This window comes from Corylus avellana, chromosome 4 (assembly GCF_965113065.1).
Source record: "Corylus avellana chromosome 4, dhCorAvel1.hap1.2, whole genome shotgun sequence".
Classification (NCBI taxonomy): domain Eukaryota; kingdom Viridiplantae; phylum Streptophyta; class Magnoliopsida; order Fagales; family Betulaceae; genus Corylus; species Corylus avellana.
The window spans coordinates 26,796,455-26,819,028 of NC_142493.1; the positions used below are offsets into that span (position 1 = coordinate 26,796,455).

Sequence of the window (22,574 nt, forward strand, 5' to 3'; positions counted from 1 at the left end):
CCACATTCACGTAAGAGCCCATCTGCCATAAAATTGGATTGGGGAGTAATTTTGGGCTCTGATCCTGAACCATTTTGCGTCTTGATGGACTTTTCAGGCCCAATTGGGAATAACGATAGAGCTTCAAAAAGCTATCGCCAACGATAAGGAACCGAAAACGAAGAAGAGCTCTGGTTCTTCGCGGGGCTCTCCGAGGCCTGTCAATGGCGGTCCTCGCAAGCTCTTCCACTGCTTCTTTATCCCCTCATTTTGCTATCTCTAACATCGTCTACAAGAACCCTTACTGGTCCTCCAAGGCCTCCACTCCTCAGGTACTCTTTCCCACTCTGTTTCAAATTCCAGTTTCCACTTCTCATTTGGTTTCCAAGAGAACTGATGAAGAGAGAAAATAAAATCGGTTTTTTGATTTCATGTTTTGTTTCGTTTCGTTGGCGTGGATTGTGGAGTTAATGTTCGAGAGATGATGTGATTGTGTGGATTGGTGTAGTGCTTGTGATGTCATGTGTGGTGTGCCCAACTTTTGGCTTTGTTTATGGGCTAAGTCTTATGGATGTTTGGCTAAGTTGAAGTTGTTGTCAGCTTGAATTGGGTCTAATTTGATTAACTCTGCTGGATGAAGCATGGTATTCTAAGACGTAAGAGCTTGAGTGAAGCAACAACCTGATTAAGCGTGTTTTTTGAATTGAAAGTAGCTTAAGAGTTAAAGTCATAAATGAAGCATTGACCTTGATAACGTACATTTCATGGAAGAAAAAAAGGAACAAGAAAAAGGACTTTTTTGAATATATATATATATATTGTGGAGAAATTTGGTGAACTGGAATGTAATTTGATTCAAGTTCGGTGTATTTTCTTGGAGGGGAGCTGGCTTTTAGGATTTCTCTTATTTTATCTTGAGCACACCACTTTTATATTGGAGCAACAATTGCCACTGCCTACCCTATTGTTTACTAAGAACAATGGAGGACTTAATGAGTTTCGAATTGAATACTGATTGTTCTTCAATTCTGGATGGTTATTGTGTAATTCTCATTCGGAGGTCTATTTCTCATAAATGTGAGTGAATTCTGACCAAGCCTCTGTTACAAAGAATTGTACTCACCACTTGTACATTTCTTCTTGGGTGCTGAAATATATCTATAGTCCTTCAGCTGCTAATGCACGAGTAAGCCTAGGGGATGGGAGGGGAACTAGCATGTAACTATAGTTCTACTTGATAGGCCTACCTATTGTTGTTTTGGATGCTGTGCTGTCAGGAAAACATTGTGCTGTTGATGCCAATGAGCTCTAGCTCGAAAGGCAACTCCTCTTCCACAAGAAAGGGTGGAGGGTGAGTTGTGGATTCAAGACCCATTGGGTATGTGTATAATCTACCAATGAGAAAAGAAAATTTTATGTACAACGAGCATGCTCCAATTTCCAAGAACTGAATTTGCCTCCACCAGCGCTGCTGGTGGATTGGCCTAGTCATTTTCTTTTTCTTAGAAAGTACACTGGTGTGGCATAGTTAAAAGGATGAATCTGATTCTGATGAGCACATCTTGCAGAATTGAAAATTTGGATAAATAGAATTAAAACTTTTTGCTCTGCAATGGAACATAAGCACTCATAGGTGAGTCATGTGCTTCACTACTAAATTTTTTGATTGGAAGAATTATTTTGGCCTCATATTTTACTGCACCTGAGGCACAGCTTGGATTGTTCACTCCCTGTGACTCGCATTGCCCAGAAAGATTACTGGTCAATGGATCCTTACTGTAATGTTACATTATAGTACTGTTTACATTGTTAATGTTATGTTATAGAACTGTATGCCTTCTTTTTTTTTTTTTCTTCCTATTTTGCCTTATACTCTATGTTGGTACAAGGCCTCAGAAACTCAGTGTATCCTGAGAGATACTGCTGTATGGATGTGTGCATGTGAAAAATTTTAATGTAGTCAAGAGCTCGAAATATATTACAATTTCACTTGGACTCTTTTCAGATGCTGCCATGGAAATCTTCGCCCACAAGGATTGTAGAAGCTCGATTGTGGAGTCCCTTAATGAGTAGAAGGACAAATGCCACCAATGTGCTAAGAAATAGGGGTAATACTGATGGAGCTTCGAAACATAATTTATTGGTTCAGTCGATGAGGTTCAATAAAATTTTATCTTTGAAATGTGATTTTCTTTCAATAACTCATGGACGCCTTCTCAAATTTGGGACTTACTCTGGTGGTCTTCCAAAAGTGATTTACTGTTTGGAAAAATTTAGACAGCATGTCTCTATTCCTTCTGTCTGTGTGATCGCTGGAATGATGCTGGTCATGTCAGTTTCTGTTTCTGTTAGCAGAAGTCCATCCTGTAAGTATTTTCAAGGAATTTACATAATATTCAACGGATGGATCCTTTACTTTATATTTCATCCTAATACTTATTGTCATTGTGCAGGGGCTCTCACTGAAGAGAATCTCCTATTCTTGGAGGCATGGAGAACAATTGATCGTGCATATGTTGACAAAAATTTTAATGGACAAAGTTGGTTTCGATACAGAGAAAATGCACTGCGCAATGAACCAATGAATACACGAGAACAGACATGTACGGCTTCACCCTTTCTAGTAGTATAATTAGGGTAGTTTGCGGGATTTTTCCATGCTAAAATCGTGTTAGAATAAGGGAAGCCAAAACCATAGTTAAATTCACTTATGTGTGTTTATTTTTCAATGTTGACTTTGATTTCCTTTTTAGTATTTGGATATTGTGCAGTATTGGTGCTAATTGACTATACAAGTATTACCAGCGAGAACAGCATAATATGCCTAACAGTATGGTACTTGCATGGTAATTGGAGTTAGGTTCTGAATATGTAGAAGGGAGTCAGCCCTTGTTCCACAAGGGATAAATCATAGTTTTCTAAAATATTTTTGTTGAATAGGTTCATGCTTATTTATATGGCTGTTGTACTTTTGGCTATTTAAATGGTTAGACATGAGTGTCCATCCACTCATGGCTGTTGTCAATACTTGAGTAATGTAGACAGGCAGTGGACTTCTCTTTTCTTGCCAAGGTACATATAGTTGTGACATATACAAGAAAATGTTGTAAGAAAGGGCCTGTCTCTCTTTGAAATTGATGGTTGTGCTACCTTTTATGTTCAATGTTAATCCAGCAAGTTTTTATTCTGTCAATGTATCTATTGATTGTGTAGTCTCCTGTTGCATGCATGATGAGAGATCTCACCATGGCCTAAACTTTGGCCTTAATGGACACTGACCTACTATGTATACCTTTAAAATTGCGAGCACTAAGTTGAGTACATAAATCTTTAAGATGTTGCTATTCCTGATAATTCATATAGTTCAACTAATAACCTGGTTGCTTGGTCCCAGAAAGGAAAATAGAAGAAAGACAATAGTTATCGTTTCTTTGACTCACCTTTAGGGAAATGTGAAATGTTGAATTCAATTTCTAGTTCTACTGGTTGTAGTATATGGTTGTGTTAAATGGGTTTAAGAGAAGATGAAAGAATTCTCTTGAAAAAATGTGACTGATCGTGTACATTATTAAATTTTGGTAGATGGTTTTGTAGCAGTTGTTTCTTCTACCTCTCCTTTAGGTCAATGTGATTGTTGAATTCAATTGCTAGTTCCACAAGTTGCAAGATATGATTCGGTTAAATGGGTTTGAGAGAAGATGATGAATTCTCTTGAAAAAATGTGATTGGTCATGTACATTGTTGCAATGTGGTAGATAGTTTTGTGATAAACCTGTGTTTGATTGTTGCATTTCAATGCGGGTAACATTTAAGCCTGTTCTATGATTTAATTGCCACTAGGTAAGAGTAGTGTTTGTGTCTTCCCTATGTACTGCCTCTCTAAATCCTATGGTGTATCTGCATTTAGATATGGCGATAAAGAAGATGCTTGCCACACTGGATGATCCTTTTACTCGTTTTCTGGAGCCTGAGAAGTTCAAGAGTTTGCGGGTATGATGTTGTTTTCTTCATGCCATCCCATTTTTTGGCTTGAGTGACAGACTCCCATGTACAAAATTTAAGCGAACTGTCGGACTGTATACTTCAGTGGGGTTTGGATACAGATAGTAATTCTCCCTAAATCTGTTATATCTTCTTTGAAGGCAGTCTGGAACTCAAGGTGCTCTTACAGGTGTAGGGCTGTCAATTGGCTACCCTAGTCAATTGGATGGACCAGCTGCTGGACTTCTTGTTATTTCAGCTGCTCCGGGAGGTCCTGCAAATAGGGCTAGCATTTTAACTGGGGATGTCATTGTAGCAATTGATGATACAAGTACAGAAACCATGGGCATATATGATGCAGCAGAGCGGTTGCAGTGAGTTTCTTACATTTCAAACCTCTTACCCTGTCAAATCTGTTCTTGGTGTTTCAATAAATAACATAGGCTCTATTAAAGGAAATGCAATGCGACCTTGGTGTTGCAACTGATCAAGGAAGTCCCTTTATTTGGTTAACACACTGCCATGCACAAAAAGAGAAAAAGTAGACAGAATATTTCATGGTGTTTTCTTGTGCTTTACTGTTTGGTTGCTTCTCCTTGATGTGGTTTGCAAATTGAAATGTACCAGGTGACAGTTCAAAAGTGGCCTAAATTTCATGTCATATTGTCCAGAATGGCAATATTGATAAATGCCCATAAGGTGCCTGGATATTAGTTTTGGAGTACTTTCAAAATGAATATTCAAATTCCAAATGATTAACTCCTTTGAACAAGGTATTCTGTGTAGTTTATGCGACATCTCACTGTGTGTCTACAATTATTAACAGATTAGGTCCCATTTTTTGCTTAGAAAATATTATGTGTCCTTTAACTTTCTGGAAGCTGTAAAGAATTAAGTACCTCCAGTTTGTTTTAAATCTTGAATCATCAATCTATTCTTGATTTTCAAAAACATTATTTGATCAGATCCATAGTGGTTGATAATTGTAACTGATTTGAGATTATCTTGTATATTGGGCTACAGGATAGCCTTGATTCATTCTAGAAATCACCAAGTGGTGAAATTTCAGATTCAAATGCATAGGTGTGGATAAATCTAAACATCTACTTCAGGTTGTTTTTATTAATTAAAAAATGAAAATATGGAAGTTTCATTATTAAGGGTTGAGACCGTCATTATGCTACTAACAAACTCAGACAGCTAAAAATCTGGCAACTTACTTGCACACACTTTAAATGAAGATATTTGTGATGATTATTTTACATCTTGTTTCACCATATTAGTGTTGTTAGTGCATAAGTAAACACGATTTTTGTTTTAATAGAAGTTCTTTTAGAAGCTTAACTTTTCTTTTCCTCCAAGTTTTTCACCTTTTCATTTATTCACTGGTCTGCCCGAATGTTTTGATTAAATTGCAGGGGACCTGAAGGAACTTCGGTGGAATTGACCATTCGTAGTGGACCTGAAATAAAGCAAGTAGCTTTGACGTAAGTTCACTCCCCCCCCCCCCCCCCCCCCCCTCTCTCTCTCTCTCTCTCTCGGATTCATTTAATTTAATGAATAAAGGAAAATTTGTTTTGTTTGTGGGGGAAATTAACTCTGTATATCACATAATAGTTTTAAAAGATGTATATATTGTTACTTTACTTCATTAATCTAATTCACTTTGATATGGAAATTTATATCATCATAATTTTTTTCAAAAATGCTGTTGGGCTGCCTGGGAAGAACATTTGGAATCAAACCTATGGTTTAACCAAACCCCTCCCCACCTATTGGCCCCTACTGCTGAGGTGGTGAGCTTATTAATTGTCATTTGAGCTGGAAAAGATCTGCAATTTTCTTTGTGCATTTTTTTAATCGTTTTTTTTTTTTTTCACCAAATAAAAAGGATGTTGAATAACCAACTACTGCCTTCCAGGAGGGAGAAAGTTTCACTGAATCCTGTGAAATCAAGACTATGCAAAGTGCCTGGTTCAGGGAAAGATTCTCCTAGCATTGGTTATATCAAATTAACATCTTTCAACCAAAATGCATCTGGTAAGTAAAACTATTTGTTATTCAAAGTTTCACTTCAATCAGTTGCTACTCAGATAACAAATATCTTCATGCATAGGAGCTTAGTTTCTTAATTCTCGTTTAGATACTGAAATCTTCAAAACCTTTTTTCCTAAGAAAATTATCAATCTTGTCTCATTTTGGTTGGCCACAAAATTTTTGTTGCAGACTTCTAAAGCTAGGGTCAAATTTTCTGTTGAATAATGAGCCAAGATAACAGATTCACTCACGGACACAGATAACATACTTAAGGGCAGTACTGCAGATAGTTAAATTTCAAGTTGCATTGTAATTGTGTGGGATCAAATGTCTTTCTAGTTGTGTAAAATTCTTTGGAGTTATTTGACTATATGTACTATTTATATTCTTTTTAGATTTCAAATTATAAATTCCTGCAATTTATCCTGAAAGCTTGCATCCCTTGTAGGCGCTGTCAAGGAAGCTGTTGATTCTTTAAAGAGTAGTAGTGTTAATGCCTTTGTGTTGGACCTTCGAGATAATAGGTGATTAGCTTTAAACGCTCCCCACTTTTAGCAATGCTTTTTGGCAGGCTTTCTTAAAGCTTAAATTTGATGCAGTGGTGGTCTTTTCCCAGAAGGAATCGAGACTGCCAAGATTTGGTAAGCTATACCTGAGGATTAATGGTAAAGAATTTCCATTTGTATTGCACGTGCTCAATTTCCTTCTGGTGCCTTATCCACATCAATTGGTATTATTTTGCTGACGCTAATGGGGGACAAGAACGATGAGAAGTTTGGCTGCACAGTTAATGGTGTCCTGGCTAACTCATGTATTTCATATTTATTGAGTTTTCGGTTACAATTTTTTCTCGTAAAACTAAATTATTGTTTTCACTGGATTGTAGTCATGCTGCATAGATTTTACTCCATTAGTAAGCTAATTTCCTTTGGTTACGTCTCAAACACTATACATAGGATCTCATTTGGGCAAACAAATAAAAGGTTTGGACTTCATATGAGTCTATACACATGGATCGCATCCTTGACAATGCAATAAACAAACATTTACATATATGAGTTCCACAGTATATCCACACTGAATGTATGGTTGTTTTTCTCTTTTGTTCAAAAGATAGGACTTCTTGCATGCAGTTGGTGCATCATAACTGTGCAACTTTTTCGATTACCACTTAGTAGTATGTGTTACTTATTTAAAAGATTTGAGAAGCGATTATTTTCTGTGAAGTTCAAACTTCGGTGGATCACTGTACTGTAATTACATCTTTAGGAGCACCTTTTGCTATCTGGTTCTTAGTCCTCAGTAAATGAAGTCGGTACTTCATTTCATCTGTCCCAATTTATTCATAACAAGTTCTCATATTACCTACTGCCGTTCAGGTTGGACAAAGGTGTGATTGTGTATATCTGTGACAGTCGTGGTGTTCGAGATATATATGACACAGATGGAAGCAGTGCAATAGCAGCTTCAGAACCCTTAGCCGTGCTGGTAAACTTTTGTCTATCAACAATACAACTGTGTCATGATAATCCTTAATTTTGAGAGATATATTGGCAAATGTCTGCATATGCTATACACTTATGGAATTTCAGAGTCATGGTACCAAGGTTTGCTTATATTCTCAATTTCTTCTCTGTGTTCATTGCTCAGTAGTGGGCTACTATTTATTTTTTTTTCTTTTTCTTTCTTTCTGTCTTTCTTTCCTTTTTTTAAGAAAGAAAAAAAAATCTGAAATATTATGTCTAATGGGAAAATACACTTAGTCCCTTCAAACTTACATCCCTTTGGCACTCATACGTCCAAACTTTAAAAAGTGACATTCGACCGCTTCTAACTATCACTCCTTTCTATACGTGGCTTTTTTGGATAAACTCTCCCAAAATGCCCCCTTCACTGAAGTAGCTTTGCCAATAGACAATTCCAATGCTGAGGTCAAACCTAGAATTTTACGAAGACAAGACCACACAATCCATCAACCAAAATAAAAACCCATTGTCCAAACTAAAAGCCTTATCTACATATCACACTTCCCAGCAGTAGGTTTCCAATTTCCATACTTTACTATAGAATCTCGTCATACATTTCCATGACTGTAATTAATTTCTGGATTTGTTCTAGTCCCTTATTTTCAATTTTCCTTTTGTATCATTTGGGTATGTGCGTTTGTGGGTTGGAACTTTATCTTCTAAGCATTTAATCATCCAATTTATTGTGAAAAAAGGCTGATAATACCCTCTACTAAGCTTCCATTAGGTGAACAAAGGAACTGCCAGTGCAAGTGAAATTTTAGCCGGTGCGCTGAAAGACAACAAACGTGCTGTGTTGTTTGGAGAACCCACATATGGGAAAGGGTAATGACTTTTACTTCAGACGCAAAATGTGAATACGATCATAAATTCCTGACGAGGCTGACATGAGTTATCTATTCCCCCTCTGCAGCAAGATTCAGTCGGTTTTTGAGCTATCTGATGGCTCTGGCTTGGCTGTTACTGTAGCTCGTTATGAGACACCTGCTCACACAGATATTGATAAGGTCTGTTACTGCCACTCTCACTCTCTCTCTCTCTCTCTCTCATATCTATGGTTCCTTCAACTTGTCTCTTTACAGGTTGGTGTAATTCCTGACCATCTCTCTCTCTCTCTCTCTCTCTCTATGCTTCCTTCAACTTGTCTATTTACAGGTTGGTGTAATTCCTGACCATCCTTTACCCATCTCATTTCCCAAGGACGAGGAGGGATTTTGTAGCTGCCTCCAGGACCCTGCATCTGCTTGCTATGTGAACAGAGTCCAGCTATTTGCGAGATGACAGAATATTTGGATATTACCATTGCACATTGCTTTGGGGAACATGATGGAATTCTTTGTAAAATGTACTTTTAACTCAAGTTGGGAGGGTTCATTCAATTATAAAGTGTAAATTTAACAAGGGTAGAAAAGGAAAAGCCGTCTTTGTTTGGTGATAATCTAAGGAAAAGAAAGAATAGCTAGTCAATATTGAGGAATGTTTATTTCCATGGCTACCAATCTGTTGGAACTGACGTGGTTCTTTTCATTTTAAATGAGAGTCAGTTCCATATTGATTCTTTTTTTTTTTTTGGTTGATTATCGTATTACGCAATCTTCTCATTCTTGAGATAATGGAAAAATGTACACGATTGAATAGTGTGGCACCGAGCTAAAATACATAAGCAATTAATGAAAATGGTGCATATCTAATATCTAATTTCTAATAGCAGAAACTAAAAGAATGTAAACTCTAGAGTGGCTAAAGTTGTGAAAAGTAGCATTTAAGGGTGGCTAACACTGTGATAAGTGTCCTCAAGAGGTAGCTCAATCGGCTAGACCACGCTTAATGAAGTGGAAGTCACTAGTTCAAATCCCCCTCTCCCTCTTATGCGGACATGCCAAAAAAAAAAAAAAACCCACTGTGATAAGTGGCACAGCTTTTCATAGGATGACACAAATTGTATTCTAGTTTTTATTATTGAAAATTTAGCTGCCTTGATGATTAAATGAAAAGTTTAATTAGAGTGCTTTATATAATGAATGATTGTGATATGCGGATTGAATTTATTAATGGGTAATATGAGCAAAGTTATGTATTACTTTAGGGGGCTAAATAGAATTTTCCTAAAAAAAAAAAAAAAAAAAAAACAGAGAAACAAAAGCTATGAATATATGTAAGCTATATATATATATGAAGTGCTTGAGCAACTCTAATTTACCTTTGTTCTACCACCACTTTTTCTTTTTAAAGTAAATGTCAAATTCTACACCATGTACGGAACCAAATTGTAACGGATCATAGGAGATTATAGTTGGACTATCTGCAATGAGATTAACAAAAGAACCTTCAGAGAAGGCCCCATCACCTCACAGGAACAGATTGGCTCGATCACCAAAACCCATCATTAGGATGTTAGATATGCAAATTGGCTCCAATGAATTTTGATTTCTTGACCTTCGCTTAACTGATTCAACTTGGAAGCAGATAAGTAAGAAGAGGAACCAATTCGCCCCTAAATTTAGTGACTCAATCTCAGTACTTGCAGGCAAAACCAATCAAATCCATGCTCGAGTGCAAGGATGCTTAGTAGGAATCACTACAGCATCTTAGTCCAAGAACCCAAAAATGGGAAAACAGCAATCAACAATCTCAAGAGCAGAGGTGTGTCATTTTTTCTCTCCCTGCGACTCAACTTTCCCTTCTGCGTTGTTGTCTGCCGTGACCCTCCAGACATTCGGTATGCTCTCCGTGCAAATCCAGATCTATCTAGGTCATCCCAACCACCAAAATTTGGTGCATCTTGGTCACCATTAGAAACCGGACCATCATTTCCTGCTACCCACGATTGATATCCCATCTTTCCCTTTCTGGTTTCTCGACTTTCATCTTGTTCTTCTGCATCAGTTTCAACACTACTCACAGTGCTGGCAGATGGTTTCCTCCTCATCCTCGACTTGCGTTTTGGCCTGCTTCGTTTCCTCCCCCACAACTTCTCAAATGCCAGAGACAAGACTGACTGACCAAGGGGAAGCACTAATGCCATAAGAACAGCTTTTGGGCCTGAAGCTAGCAGCCAAGATAAGATAATGGGTGGAAGTGTCCAGCCATAGGATCTGAACACCTGCACTGACCAAAAAGCCAATTTATTGAAATGTTAAACCCATCGGACGAAGTAAAGCCTGAAGCAGGAGTGAACCAATACAAATTTTGCTCTCAGAAAATATTATTGCAGGGTGAATATCTGTCTTGGACAATGGTAACTAAATTTTAGTCATTGAGATGTCATAATAGATCCTTGTTGAGAGTTCATTCTATCAAAATGCTTATATACTGGAAAGCAACAATATTACATACTTCACTTGTGGAAAAATAAATTGCATAAATGATATTAATAACAAATGGGAAGTACAAGAAGAACTATAACCTAGAGGTGTAGTAAAAAAGACTGTCCATTTGATTAACAAGGGATTCATCATTGACTAAATTTCAATCTGCAGAATAAATGAAGTACTAGTCAGGTAGTCTGCTGCACAAAAGCTATACAGAGAAAAATAAACCCAAAGCACCTAAAAGGCATCATTAAAATAAGCTAAGCTGGTGTTATCAAAGGCAATAGACAGCACCAAAGTAAAGGACAAAGTATTGCTCGACAATCCAGACAACTGCTTGTGTAGGTGAAACAAGGCACTGATTCTTCAACATAACCAAGAAAAATGTAGGAATTTAAGTAGGCAGCAAACTTCTTTAAGACCTAATAATCATAGTGTTCTGTAAATTTCTCTTCATTAAACAAGTTGATAAATCCACCGGCTAGTTTTAAAAACCTCTCTCGTTAATAAATATGTTTTCCCTTCAACAAATTGTGAGAATGGTGGCTGAGGTATCCAATGAAATAGAACAAAAACCAAAGTTCTCTCTTAACCAAGGCACTTGATAGTTTGCCTCAGCTGAGGCAATCCCCACCACGATGCCTTGCATTGCTGAGTGCCCTCAGCTAACAATTGCACAGAAGATCAACTCCACCAATCTTATCATACATTTGAGAATATAACCGACATATAAAGCATACTCAATATCAAAATATTTAGCGCATTCGAGTACCCAAATCTTGTAGTAGAAAAGATAATAGCTGCCCCAGTAATGTCCTAAATCTATGTCCCAGCGTTTTGCTAAACACTACTAGAGAAGCTAAATTGAAGGGTAAGAACTTGCAATTTAAGCTTCACAGTAGCCTCTATATTTTGAATGTCAAAAAGGGTACCCACGCATATAGAGAATCAACGAGAAGCTCACACGAAAATGACCCATTCATTCTCTTAAATAACGAAACCGAGCTAAAACAATCAGCTTTTTATTGAATAAGAGATGGGTTTAATATCAAAATTGTACCTTGAAAATCCAGAAACTGTCAAAGACTTCCTCGAAGATCCCACCAGACCCTTCCTCCATCTCCGGCGAGGAAGAAGACTCGTCGGACCACCACCGCCTCTTCTCCTTCTTCTTTCTGCCTCTGCTTCCTCCAAAGCCAAATTCAGAATCTTGGTCTTCTCCTTCGTTTTTGTCATCCTCGAAGTTGAATCCCTGTGAGGAGCGGGCGGTTTCGGCATTGGAGTTCCAGGGACGGTACCTGGTAGAGAACGAGCGGCGAGAATGAGAGGCCGGATAAGGGGTTTTGGGTCGCGTTGGATGGCGATAAGGAGGTCGAGGATGCGTGAAGATGGAGCAAGGGTGGTGTGTGAGGAGCTGGGCTTCCATTTGGCCACGTCCTTTAGTCTCTTCTCCTCCATTCAACTTCCATCATTTTTGGAGTATGGACTAGTTTCCTTTACTAGTCCCGAAGAGTAGCAGGAAAATATTGGCTAAAAATAAAATAAATAAATAATTTTTTTTTGACATAATAAATAAATGATAGATCAACCACATTAATTCTTGTGTTTTATTTTATTTATCCCTTTTATTTTCCTTTAGCGTTAGTAATTAAGCCTACAGAAACAAGACCAAACGAATCACACCACAAATGCTCAATAGATAATCTTGGGTAACCCCTCCCTTGATCTGTTTTCTTTTTCATTGGCATGACTAATTTTTGTGAAAATCTATGATAAAAATATTAGTATTAGTCGTCTTGAGTCCTATTAATGTTCTGATAGAGTTAAGCCACGCTATAGTTTAGTTGGATTTGAGAAAGTGCCTTGCCGTCTGCAGTTCTCATCGTCTATACCTTTTTGGTATGACTTCTAGTAAGCAAATATACTTTGGTTACATTCAGGGAATACATATAGTTAGTCTCTCGGCCTTCCTTTTTATTTAGAAAAAAATATATGTTTTCATCTAAAACATTACAATTTATATAATCTCACCCTCATAACACACAAACGGTGGCGATTAACACACACACACCAACAAAAAAAAAAAAAAACCAGTGGCGGTTGCTTTTAATACGTTCAAGAAACGACCACGTCTCTTCGACATACAAACGGCACCGTTTAGCGAATCGCCTCTTAAGCCCTAAAAGTCTTGAATCGTATCCACCAGATAAGGAGGACCTGAGACAGAGAGAGACATAGACGAGGCCGATGCCCATGGATTTCTTCGGAGACATGGACGACCAGCCGTCGACGATGGCGATGGACGTTGACGACGTGGACCCTCTCGAGATCTACGGCGAAGGCGTAATCTCTGTCGACAACAAGGTCGCCGACGCCGATTTCTTCAACTCCTTCGAGGACGACTTCGACGACTCCGACATTAACTGAACCTTTTCATCATCATCATGTATGCCCTTATTTTCTAGGTTTTTTTTTGTCTCCGTTAGAATCCTCCTGTGTTAAACGTGGAACGTGCATATTAGGAACGATATGTTTGACTGGTTGGATCTTTTCTTATATGGTTGAACTAGAAATTATATGAGGTTTCGACCATGCTGAATGATTGATTGGCTCTTTTTTGTGGCTTTTATGGTTTTAGATTTTTTTTTCCCAGAATTAAGCTCTGGTTAGTTGAGTGAGGGATTATGAATATAAATTAGCATATGTGTGGTTGATCGGCTCCTTCTTATTGTCGCACTTTGGTGTTTATTAGGTATATGTAAAGAGGATTGTCGTCAGTTTGGTTGCTGGGAAAAGGAAAAGAAAATTCACTCCGGAATCGGTACTGTTTTCCTTTTATATTGTTTTTGGATGTGCATTATGATTTCGAATAGAGTAAAAGTGAAGTCGTAAGGATAGATGATTGTATTTTTGGCTTAGTTGAGTGAGGGATTATGAATATAAATTAGTTTTTATTTTTACGTTTATCAATCCTCTGTTTTGCTTGGAAATATTAATTTCAGCATTGGTTTTGGCCCTAGTATGCTGTTGAGCTGAGGAGAATTCTCTTCGTCTTTGAAGCACACCTTTCTCTGCGTTTTGGTTGATCTTTGAGTTGGTTAATTATCAACTTAAGTAAACCTGTCTCTAAGCATCTAACTGGTGTGGGAACTGTCTCAGATATCTGTCACATTATAAAATGCACATGGATATACACATTTGATAATGTTTCTCAAGATAATTATCTCTTTACTCAAATGCTACTTCCTCCCTCTGTAGCAAGGTGGAGGGTGAGTCATGAGTTCAAGTCCCACCGAGTGCTTGTGTATCTTACCAATTATTAGAAGAAAAAAACATTTGTGTCGTCTTCTTTTCTATGTAATTGGCAATTCAATTTAGGTGTTGGTGGTCATGGTTGAATTTTAGTGATTGCTGCTCAAATTGGAAGGCTTGGTTATGGATTTTCTTTGTGGAGCTTAGTTGTAATTTCCAAAGATTATGTCGAGAAAAGTTATAGGTGTTTGGTATGGATTTGCTGTAGGTGTTTGATATATGTAGGGTTCATTCTGTTGTGATGATGGGATGAAATACTGCAGGAAATAAGGAGAATATCCAGAAAACCTCTCTATCTAGGTTTAAGCATGATTGTGGTTGTACTTTGAACGTTTTGGTCCGTATGGAAGGACCGGTGAAATTATTTAAGTGGTGTGTGATGTATTTAACCAAAGGTGAGGACCTCATGTCCTAGAGCATGGGATCTGTAATTCTTGTGTTATTTAGATTGCAGTTTGATTCTTGTGTTGTTTAGATTGCAATTGGTAGGGCAGGTTGTTGGTATGTTGTAATGGACGAGTAATGTTTGAAATTACATATTTATTTCATACCTATCTCACAATATTGACATGGCACTTTGAACCAATTCTTAGATTTATTTTTTACAAGTGATCCAAGGGTTTATTGGAACCGCCATGTCAGTATTGTAAAATAATTGTATGATAGAAATGGGTGTGCATCTATTTATATTAAGTCACATAAGAGTGGTCCAAGACACTAGATTGTTAGAAGCTAGTTTTGTTGAATGAAGGGGAACACATGATGTCTGGACATGTTTACCTGGTTACTTAGAGATGTTGATCTACTTTGCATCAGACTTGGTTCTAAATTGGGTGAGTTTCGGATGGCGGTGGGAGTAAGAGTGCTTGCCAATTTTGTGTGACGATATATACAAGAAGAAAAAGAGAGAGCAAGTTCAAGTAATTATCATTGCCGTGTAAATGGGCTTTGGACGCCTACACTTAAGAAACTTCTGTTTTTAATTCAATATATTTATTTTTTTATTTTTTATTTTTGAAAAAAGTAAAATTTTGTTGGAGTTCTGCTACAAGTACCGTACAATTTACTACAAGTCTTGTACAAATTAAATATTTTGTTGGAGTTTTACTAAATTTATGTACAATGATCGGTTGTTTGTGTACCCATAAAGATGGTAACTAACTTAGGATAGTGAAATTGGGGTCTAATAATGGTTATGGTACCAAATAAAGCGATGTAGCCTACAACATTACATTAAACAAATACTGATTGAGAAGATAATAATGGTTGGGCCGTCTACATATGAGTTTGACATTGTTGATGTTAGAACATCCTCCCATGGCTCGTACATTTATGCTCAAACATATTCAATCTCTTCACAGTTTGGCCGAAGGTTAGAAGCTTTTTGCAGCATTTGAACTGCCTTCAACTCTATTACAACTTCTTTCACTGTAGGTCGTTTCTTCCCATTTAAGTTAGCACATTTTCGCAAGGTGCATGACTGCAATGATATCTTCTTTCTTGCCTTCTTTCAAAACTCGACTACTAAGAATTTCAAACAAATTGTTCTCTTCCAACGATTGAATGAAATATGTTGCTAGACTTTGGACTTCTTGTGTCTTTGTCGAAGAGATCGCTTTTTTGTCAATTAACTGCTCAACAAACTTTTATGTTTTTTTACTTGTATATATGTGTGTATAGGTAATACATCAAGTTAATTAATTTGGAAACACTACAAGTAGCACTTCAAATTACCTCCAATTAATTACCATAGCTAATTCATTTTGGGAGCATTACATGTGTACCCCTTTTAATGGGGGGGTGCTCCTGGCCCAAAATGGTAGCATGTATTCCAATAAGGTGTCGCATTAATGACCATGAGAGTGTATAGTTTCCACATGAAAAATATCATTGATTTGCTTGTCTTATAAATGTGGTTGTGATATGCGAGTCCGTTCTAGGGTGACTATTCAATGTATCACCAACAACAAAATTAGATCCTTGAACATGGAGCTTTCTGCTATCTTATACTATCATTAGAATTGGATATGGTTAATCCATGTTCTTAGATGATTTTTGAAATTACAACGTAAACAAAAAATTATTTAGCCTATAAAATGGCATCAAACAAATACTGATTCATGTAGGTTGATAAGGTAATAATGGTTGGACATCTCCGGATGAGGTTGACATTGTTGATTTGGGTTCAGCATCCGATGGCTCGTACATTTCTGCTCGATCATATTCAAGCTCTTCATAGTTTTGTTGAAGGTTATGAGCTTTTTGTCGCATTTGTACTATCTCCAACTCCTTTGTGACTTCTGTCATCGTAGGCCGTTTCTTCCTGTTTAAGTACAAGCACCTTTTTGCAAGGTTCGCGACCGCAATGATCTCTTCTTTTTTACCTTCCTTCAAAACTCGACTATCAAGAATATCAAACAAATTGTTCTCCTCCACGGATTGAATGAAATATGTGGCTAAACTTTTGGATTCTTGCATCCTTGTTGAAGAGATTGCTTTTTCACCAGTTAACAACTCAACAAGGACAACGCCGAAACTATAAACATCACTCTTTTCTGTAAATTGGCTTGACTGGAAATACTCAGGGTCCAAATATCCAAAAGTGCCATGCACTAGTGTGGTTAAGTGAGTTTGATCAACAATGATGGATCTTGAAGTCCCAAAGCCAGCTACTTTAGCTCTGTATTTTTCATCTAAGAGTATGTTTGTAGACATAATATCTCGATGATAAATGGGCGAGGAATCTGCTGAGTGTAAGTAAGAGAGAGCTTCTACTACTTCAGTTGCAATTCGCAAGCGCATATCCCATATTAGTGGAAACTCCTCAATTTGTCCATTAACATATTGGAAAGCGTTCCGTTAGGAATGTATTCATAAACTAGAAGAATGCATAAAGCGTTCCGTTAAGTTTTACTTTTAAAGAGTTCTAAAAATGTTTTCACTTCGTCACCAAATCCGTGTATCATTTATTTTTGTGTTTATATTGGGTTAATAACAACTTGGGGTCTAAATCATAATTTTCAAACCCAAATGAAGTGTATTTTCTAATTCAATAATATGTTCACTTGTCCTGTCGTTACTCAGTTCTATCACTTGATTGAAATGTTTCACCAAGACTGAAATTCCTCTTCTGTTATGTATCAAGCAGTATCATTAAAAATGTCAAACACACTAAAGTGCAAGGGCCTGATAAAGCCACAACACGCGAAGCTCAAATGCATGAGCTTACCTGATCAAAATCAAGTAAAGTGCCCATATTTCGAAATACAAATTTAGTCATTTTTATTTTGATTGAGTTATTAATATGAGTTATTGTTATTAACAAAAAAAAATAATATTAAAATAAAAAATAAAATATTAATTAAAATAATACATTAATAATTTAATAATATAAAAATTAATAATTTAATAATATAATATTTTTTTTTTAAAAAAAAAGTTTAAGTTATATAAAAAAATGAGTAAAAAATAAAAAATAAAAAGAAGGTAGACCAAAAAACTTTTCTTTGATTTGAACTAACTCAACCAAAAATACTTCAATTCTCAAATTAAAAGAGAATAGAAGAAATCATACTTTCATACAATATCTTAATTGAATTATATGTAATGATCAATTAGATCTATTAGATAGGCATACAATCCTACAAGATCTTGGTCTTTGAATACTCGGTAGCATTCAAATTTTTCTTCTCCCTTCATTTTGAAAAACTACAGTAATTGGTTGTCTATATATGAAACCCTGAGCCTGAGGATGGGTAACTCAGATAGGATAGTAAAATTGGAGTCTAATAATGCTTATGGTACCAAATAAAGCAATGTAGCTTATAACATTACATTAAACAAATATTGATTCATACAGACTGAGAAGATAATAATGGTTGGACGTTTATAGATGAGGTTGACATTGTTGATGAAGGAGCAGCATCCCATGGCTTGTACATTTCTACTCGGACACATTCAAGCTCTTCATAGTTTTGTTGAAGGTTAGGAGCTTTTCACAATGTTTAAACTGCCTCCAACTCCTTTGTGACTTCTTTCATTGTAGGTCTTTTCTTCCCATTTAAGTTCAAGCACCTTTTTGCAAGGTTCGCGACCGCAATGATCTCTTCTTTTTTACCTTCCTTCAAAACTTGACTATCAACAATATCAAACAAATTGTTCTCCTCCATAGATTGAATGAAATATGTGGCTAAACTTCTAGATTCTTGTGTCCTTGTTGAAGAGATTGCTTTTTCTCCAGTTACCAATTCAGCAAGGACAACACCAAAACTATAAACATCACTTTTTTCTGTAAACTGACTTGACTGAAAATACTCAGGGTCCAAGTATCCAAAAGTGCCATGCACTAGTGTTGTTAAGTGAGTTTGATCAACAGCTATGGTTCTTGACGTCCCAAAATCAGCTACTTTAGCTCTATATTTATCATCTAAGAGTATATTTGTAGACTTAATATCTCGATGGTAAATGGGCGTAGAAGCTGCTGAGTGCAAGTAGAAGAGAGCTCCTGCAACTTCTGTTGCAATTCGTAAGCGCATATCCCATGTTAGTGGAAACTCCTCAACTTGGCCATTGACATATTGGAAAAGAGTTCCGTTAGGAACATATTCATAAACTAGCAGAGGGACTTCTGTCTCCAAACAACACCCAATTAACTTAACCACATTCCTGTGGTTAATTTGTGAAAGAATGACAACTTCATTAATAAATTCTCCGAGTTTTCCTTCGTCAATTACCTTGGACTTTTTCACAGCAACGATTCTTCCATCTGCTAACATACCTTTATAAACAGTGCCTTGTCCTCCCTGGCCAAGTATTCTATTCACATTAAAACGATCAGTGGCCTTCTCCAGATCTTTTGAATTAAACAATTTGGTGTTTTCAACATTGGCTTCATGTGAAGATAATTGTTGTTGTAACAATAAACCACCATTTCGTTTGAAGAACTTGTTCTTTTGTTTAATTCTCCTCCTTTTCTTTACCACTTTGTAGGACCACCAACCACCAATAAGTAGAACCATCGATCCAAGGCTGCTGCAAATACCTGCTTAACACAATGTCATAGAGAAATATTATTCATTGCAGTAAAATGTTATAGTAATAGTTTTGATTGATAATATTGACTTAAAATAGAAAGACATATAGAGATATTCTCTTAATACTAGAAATTAGTATGAAAAACTCTCATGTGACAAAAAGTATGTTAATATATTTTGACTATTAAAGTATTCAAAAAGAGGAGATGGTAAAATTCAAAAAGAGGAGATGGTAAAAGTGGGCTATTGGCTGAGGAAGATGATTAAAAATAAAAAATAAAAGAGCATGAAAGTTTAAAGGTTTGCATTAGAATCCCTTACCTGCATTTTTTAAGATTGAAACCATTATTTTAAATGAAAGGTCATGATTTTGTAATGTCATCAATTTTGAATTTTTTGTTTTTTAAAAAAAAACTTATAGGAATTGATTTCTTTAACCAACACCTAAAGAGGTTGTGTGCACCACCCCTTAATATTTTTGGAGTGATATGCTATCCCAAAGAGGTGGTCAACCACCCTCATATGAGCCTTGTAAATTGGCCCAACCACTCCCTCAAGACTTGAGGGGGTGAGTGACAAACCACGCTTCCAAGGTTTAAGGGAGTTGGTTGGCTTCTGATCATGAGTTTTTGGGGTGATTTGGCCACCCCGAAACCCTTTAGGTGGTGGTCAACCACTTTCTTTGAGTGGCTAGTTAAAGAATCTAATTCTTGCAATTTTTTTTTTTTTTTTTTGCCTCAAAATGATTGCTTGGCAAAATCTGAGTGTCCATTTAAACCATTTTAAGAAGCATGCAGGATCTTGCAATTTTTGAGAATTTCGAGAAATTCTGATCCAAAAGGTGCCAATATATCTCAAAGATAATAGTAAGTGAATCTTAGGGATATATTTATTTAAAATTGATTGCATAGAAAATGCACGATAAAATATATTAAAAAAAAAAAGAAAAAAAAATAAGAAAAGAAAAGAAAAGAAGAAGTGATTTGATTCTCTACACGCTTGGAAATACTTCAAAGATTGGAATATAAGCACTTTACAAGGAGTATAACCGAGTGGCATAAGTCTTAGAAACGTAATGGTCATGATGAGCCTATTTTGATCCTTTTATTTTTTTTCAAAATATGTGCTCAATTTTTTATTTTTATTTTTTCTCAAAACATGATTTAAAATTAGCAAAAAAAAAAAAAAAAAAAAAAAAAGGAAAAAAAAAAGTAAACATACCTATCGTGGCCGCTTTTCCTTTACGCGGAGGAGACTTGGTGGAGTCACTCGTCCTACAAGCGTAATACCCATAACCATTTTCACAGTACTGGACACTCCCAGTGGCTGTATTGTAAAGGGAACAAGGCTTCGAGCGCTCGCATTCGTTAATATCTTACATGTACGGAGACAAACAATGTAAGTATCTAATAAATCAAAAGCAAAATTCATAGTTATTAATTATTAAATCCTCAATTATTTAAAAAGAATTTAAAAAATAAGAAATTTAATTATTTAAATTAATATTATAACATTTTTGTGGGTAACAAATTCCTACTTATCAATAAGAAAAGTCTAACAATATCATTGATTATTCCAAAAGTCTAAATTGATAAAAATAAGAAATTTAATCATATAACATGTGCCTAGATGTGTGGCTATTTACTACGTACGGACCATGCTCTTCTCAATTTCACGATCATGATTTAAAATCGATGAATCTAATGGTTTACATGATTTCACATTATTTAAATTTGTAAAAGATGTGTTAACATTGACTATATATAGGGTTAAATGGCATCAACTTTAAATTATTATTTTTTCTAATTAAATCAATTTCATTTAAAATTGAGAGAATCATATTCTATTAGCACAAGCTAGGATAACAAGTGGTTGGAAAAAGCAAGGTCTTGTTTTTAAAAGGGACCATCCACCCATGGTAATAGGTTAATATGTAGTTCTTCCATCTAGCTAGTTCTTATCAATAAATTTTGTACTTATCTGAAAGAAGAAAAAAAATTAAAAAAGAAAAAGGAAAAAGAAAAAAAAAAAAAAAGTATGAAGCTTCCCTTTGTCTAATTAAATTTCAAAATGATCTATCAAAATGAAATTTTATTATATCATCAAAATTATCAATATTATTTTTTCCCAGGTTCATATCGGTGGCCACACGTGTAATTCAACACTACATAGGTTTATACTTGTGGTCTGCGCACAAGGCACATGTATGTACAAGTGTTAATTCAAAGAACCAGCCAATTAAATAACACAAATAAAAACGAAAAAGAAAAGAAGAATTAAAGAGATGGATAGAATAGTACTAGAAAGAAGTTTACCTTGGCATCCATCAAGAAGATAGGGATTTCCTTCAAAGCCATTTTCGCAAGAACATGTATAAGTGGAGTTTGGAGTCCAGTTATCCCTCAACGAAGAAGTATAATTGTAAGTAATATTAGAACAATTGTAGCTTGGGAACGTATTATTATAAGCGGTGGAGGCGGAGGCATTAATATAGGATATTGGAAGTGAGTGGAATGATGCTTCAGGAATCTTCCATTCCAACACCACAGGAACGTGTGACATAACGGAGCTTCTATTAATTGAACGTTTCTGAAACCACTTTTCTTCTACCAAGAATGCAGACTTGCATTCTATGAGGTACATGTTTTTATTTGTTGACCCCATACTTATGTTGAAGGCATCGAGATATGAAGGAATTGTGGTTTGGCAGCAGTTGATGCCGTTGCAACTACTTGCATTTACCACTTCACTGAAAGTATCATAGCCACAAATTGATAGGCAACCAACCGTAAGAATTGAAGAACTACGAAATTTACCATTATCAGTAGTATTTGGACCATATACGTACACCATTGAGGCAAAGTTGTCGCAGCCGGTGGCGATGAATCTGTTCTGGGACTGGGAGAAGATGAACGGGCTTGTTGCTAACTTCGTATCTAATTTGCTCCATGAACTATTATCTCCTTCTCCTTCAGCAACACACATAACAAGTGTAGGATAGTTGACGCGAACTGTGCCTCCTAATAATGAAATGTTGAGCACCTCCAAGTCGAGCTTCTTCAAAACAGGTTTGGGAGACGCCCAAGAGTTGTTATAATTGCAAACTACTTCAAACCACTCATCAACGTAGCAACCTGCAGCTCCCATTCCAAAAGGAAATGGGATATCGCTAACATTCCCGCAGCTTCTTTGACATGAACTACTATTACTTGCTAAATCCACTGCTTGTACAAATATTGCATCAATTGAAAACAATAGCAAAATGATCTGAAATACCATTTGCACCCCTATCTCTCTCTTTCTTTCTTTCTAGGATATTGATGAATTGGCGTGTGAATGAAGCAGCTAAGCCCAAGCCCCTGCTTTTTATAATTAACGCCATGCAATATTATCGT

At 36.3% G+C, this 22,574-nt stretch overlaps 4 protein-coding genes and 1 pseudogene across 4 annotated transcripts; 2 read left to right on the forward strand and 3 right to left on the reverse strand.

The window, feature by feature from the left end:
- Nucleotides 1–169: 169 nt before the first annotated feature.
- Nucleotides 170–9,057, forward strand: LOC132179835 (carboxyl-terminal-processing peptidase 2, chloroplastic-like). The gene is made up of 13 exons (XM_088515977.1): nt 170–311; nt 1,985–2,345; nt 2,433–2,582; nt 3,887–3,969; nt 4,126–4,334; nt 5,379–5,447; nt 5,882–6,000; nt 6,446–6,521; nt 6,597–6,638; nt 7,377–7,485; nt 8,251–8,348; nt 8,437–8,530; nt 8,679–9,057. Exons 1-13 carry the CDS (start codon nt 204–206, stop codon nt 8,802–8,804), a joined length of 1,644 nt encoding a protein of 547 aa, XP_088372103.1. The 5' UTR covers nt 170–203; the 3' UTR covers nt 8,805–9,057.
- Nucleotides 9,058–10,071: 1,014 nt separating this feature from the next.
- On the reverse strand, nt 10,072–12,323 carry LOC132179207 (uncharacterized). The gene is made up of 2 exons (XM_088515997.1): nt 11,895–12,323; nt 10,072–10,626 (listed from the first exon to the last, which is right to left on the reverse strand). The coding sequence occupies exons 1-2, from the start codon at nt 12,258–12,260 to the stop codon at nt 10,102–10,104; spliced, it is 891 nt and encodes a 296-aa protein (XP_088372123.1). The 5' UTR covers nt 12,261–12,323; the 3' UTR covers nt 10,072–10,101.
- Nucleotides 12,324–12,968: 645 nt separating this feature from the next.
- On the forward strand, nt 12,969–13,458 carry LOC148586521 (small acidic protein 1-like). The gene has a single exon (XM_088516034.1). It carries the CDS (start codon nt 13,082–13,084, stop codon nt 13,259–13,261), a length of 180 nt encoding a protein of 59 aa, XP_088372160.1. The 5' UTR covers nt 12,969–13,081; the 3' UTR covers nt 13,262–13,458.
- Nucleotides 13,459–16,264: 2,806 nt separating this feature from the next.
- On the reverse strand, nt 16,265–16,948 carry LOC148586522 (wall-associated receptor kinase-like 9 pseudogene; annotated as a pseudogene).
- Nucleotides 16,949–17,874: 926 nt separating this feature from the next.
- On the reverse strand, nt 17,875–22,464 carry LOC148586523 (wall-associated receptor kinase-like 10). The gene is given in 4 exon segments (XM_088515350.1): nt 17,875–19,187; nt 20,401–20,553; nt 21,495–21,580; nt 21,635–22,464. Coding segments are annotated over 4 exon segments (2,253 nt in total). The 5' UTR covers nt 22,459–22,464; the 3' UTR covers nt 17,875–17,997.
- Between the last annotated feature and the right edge of the window lie 110 nt (nt 22,465–22,574).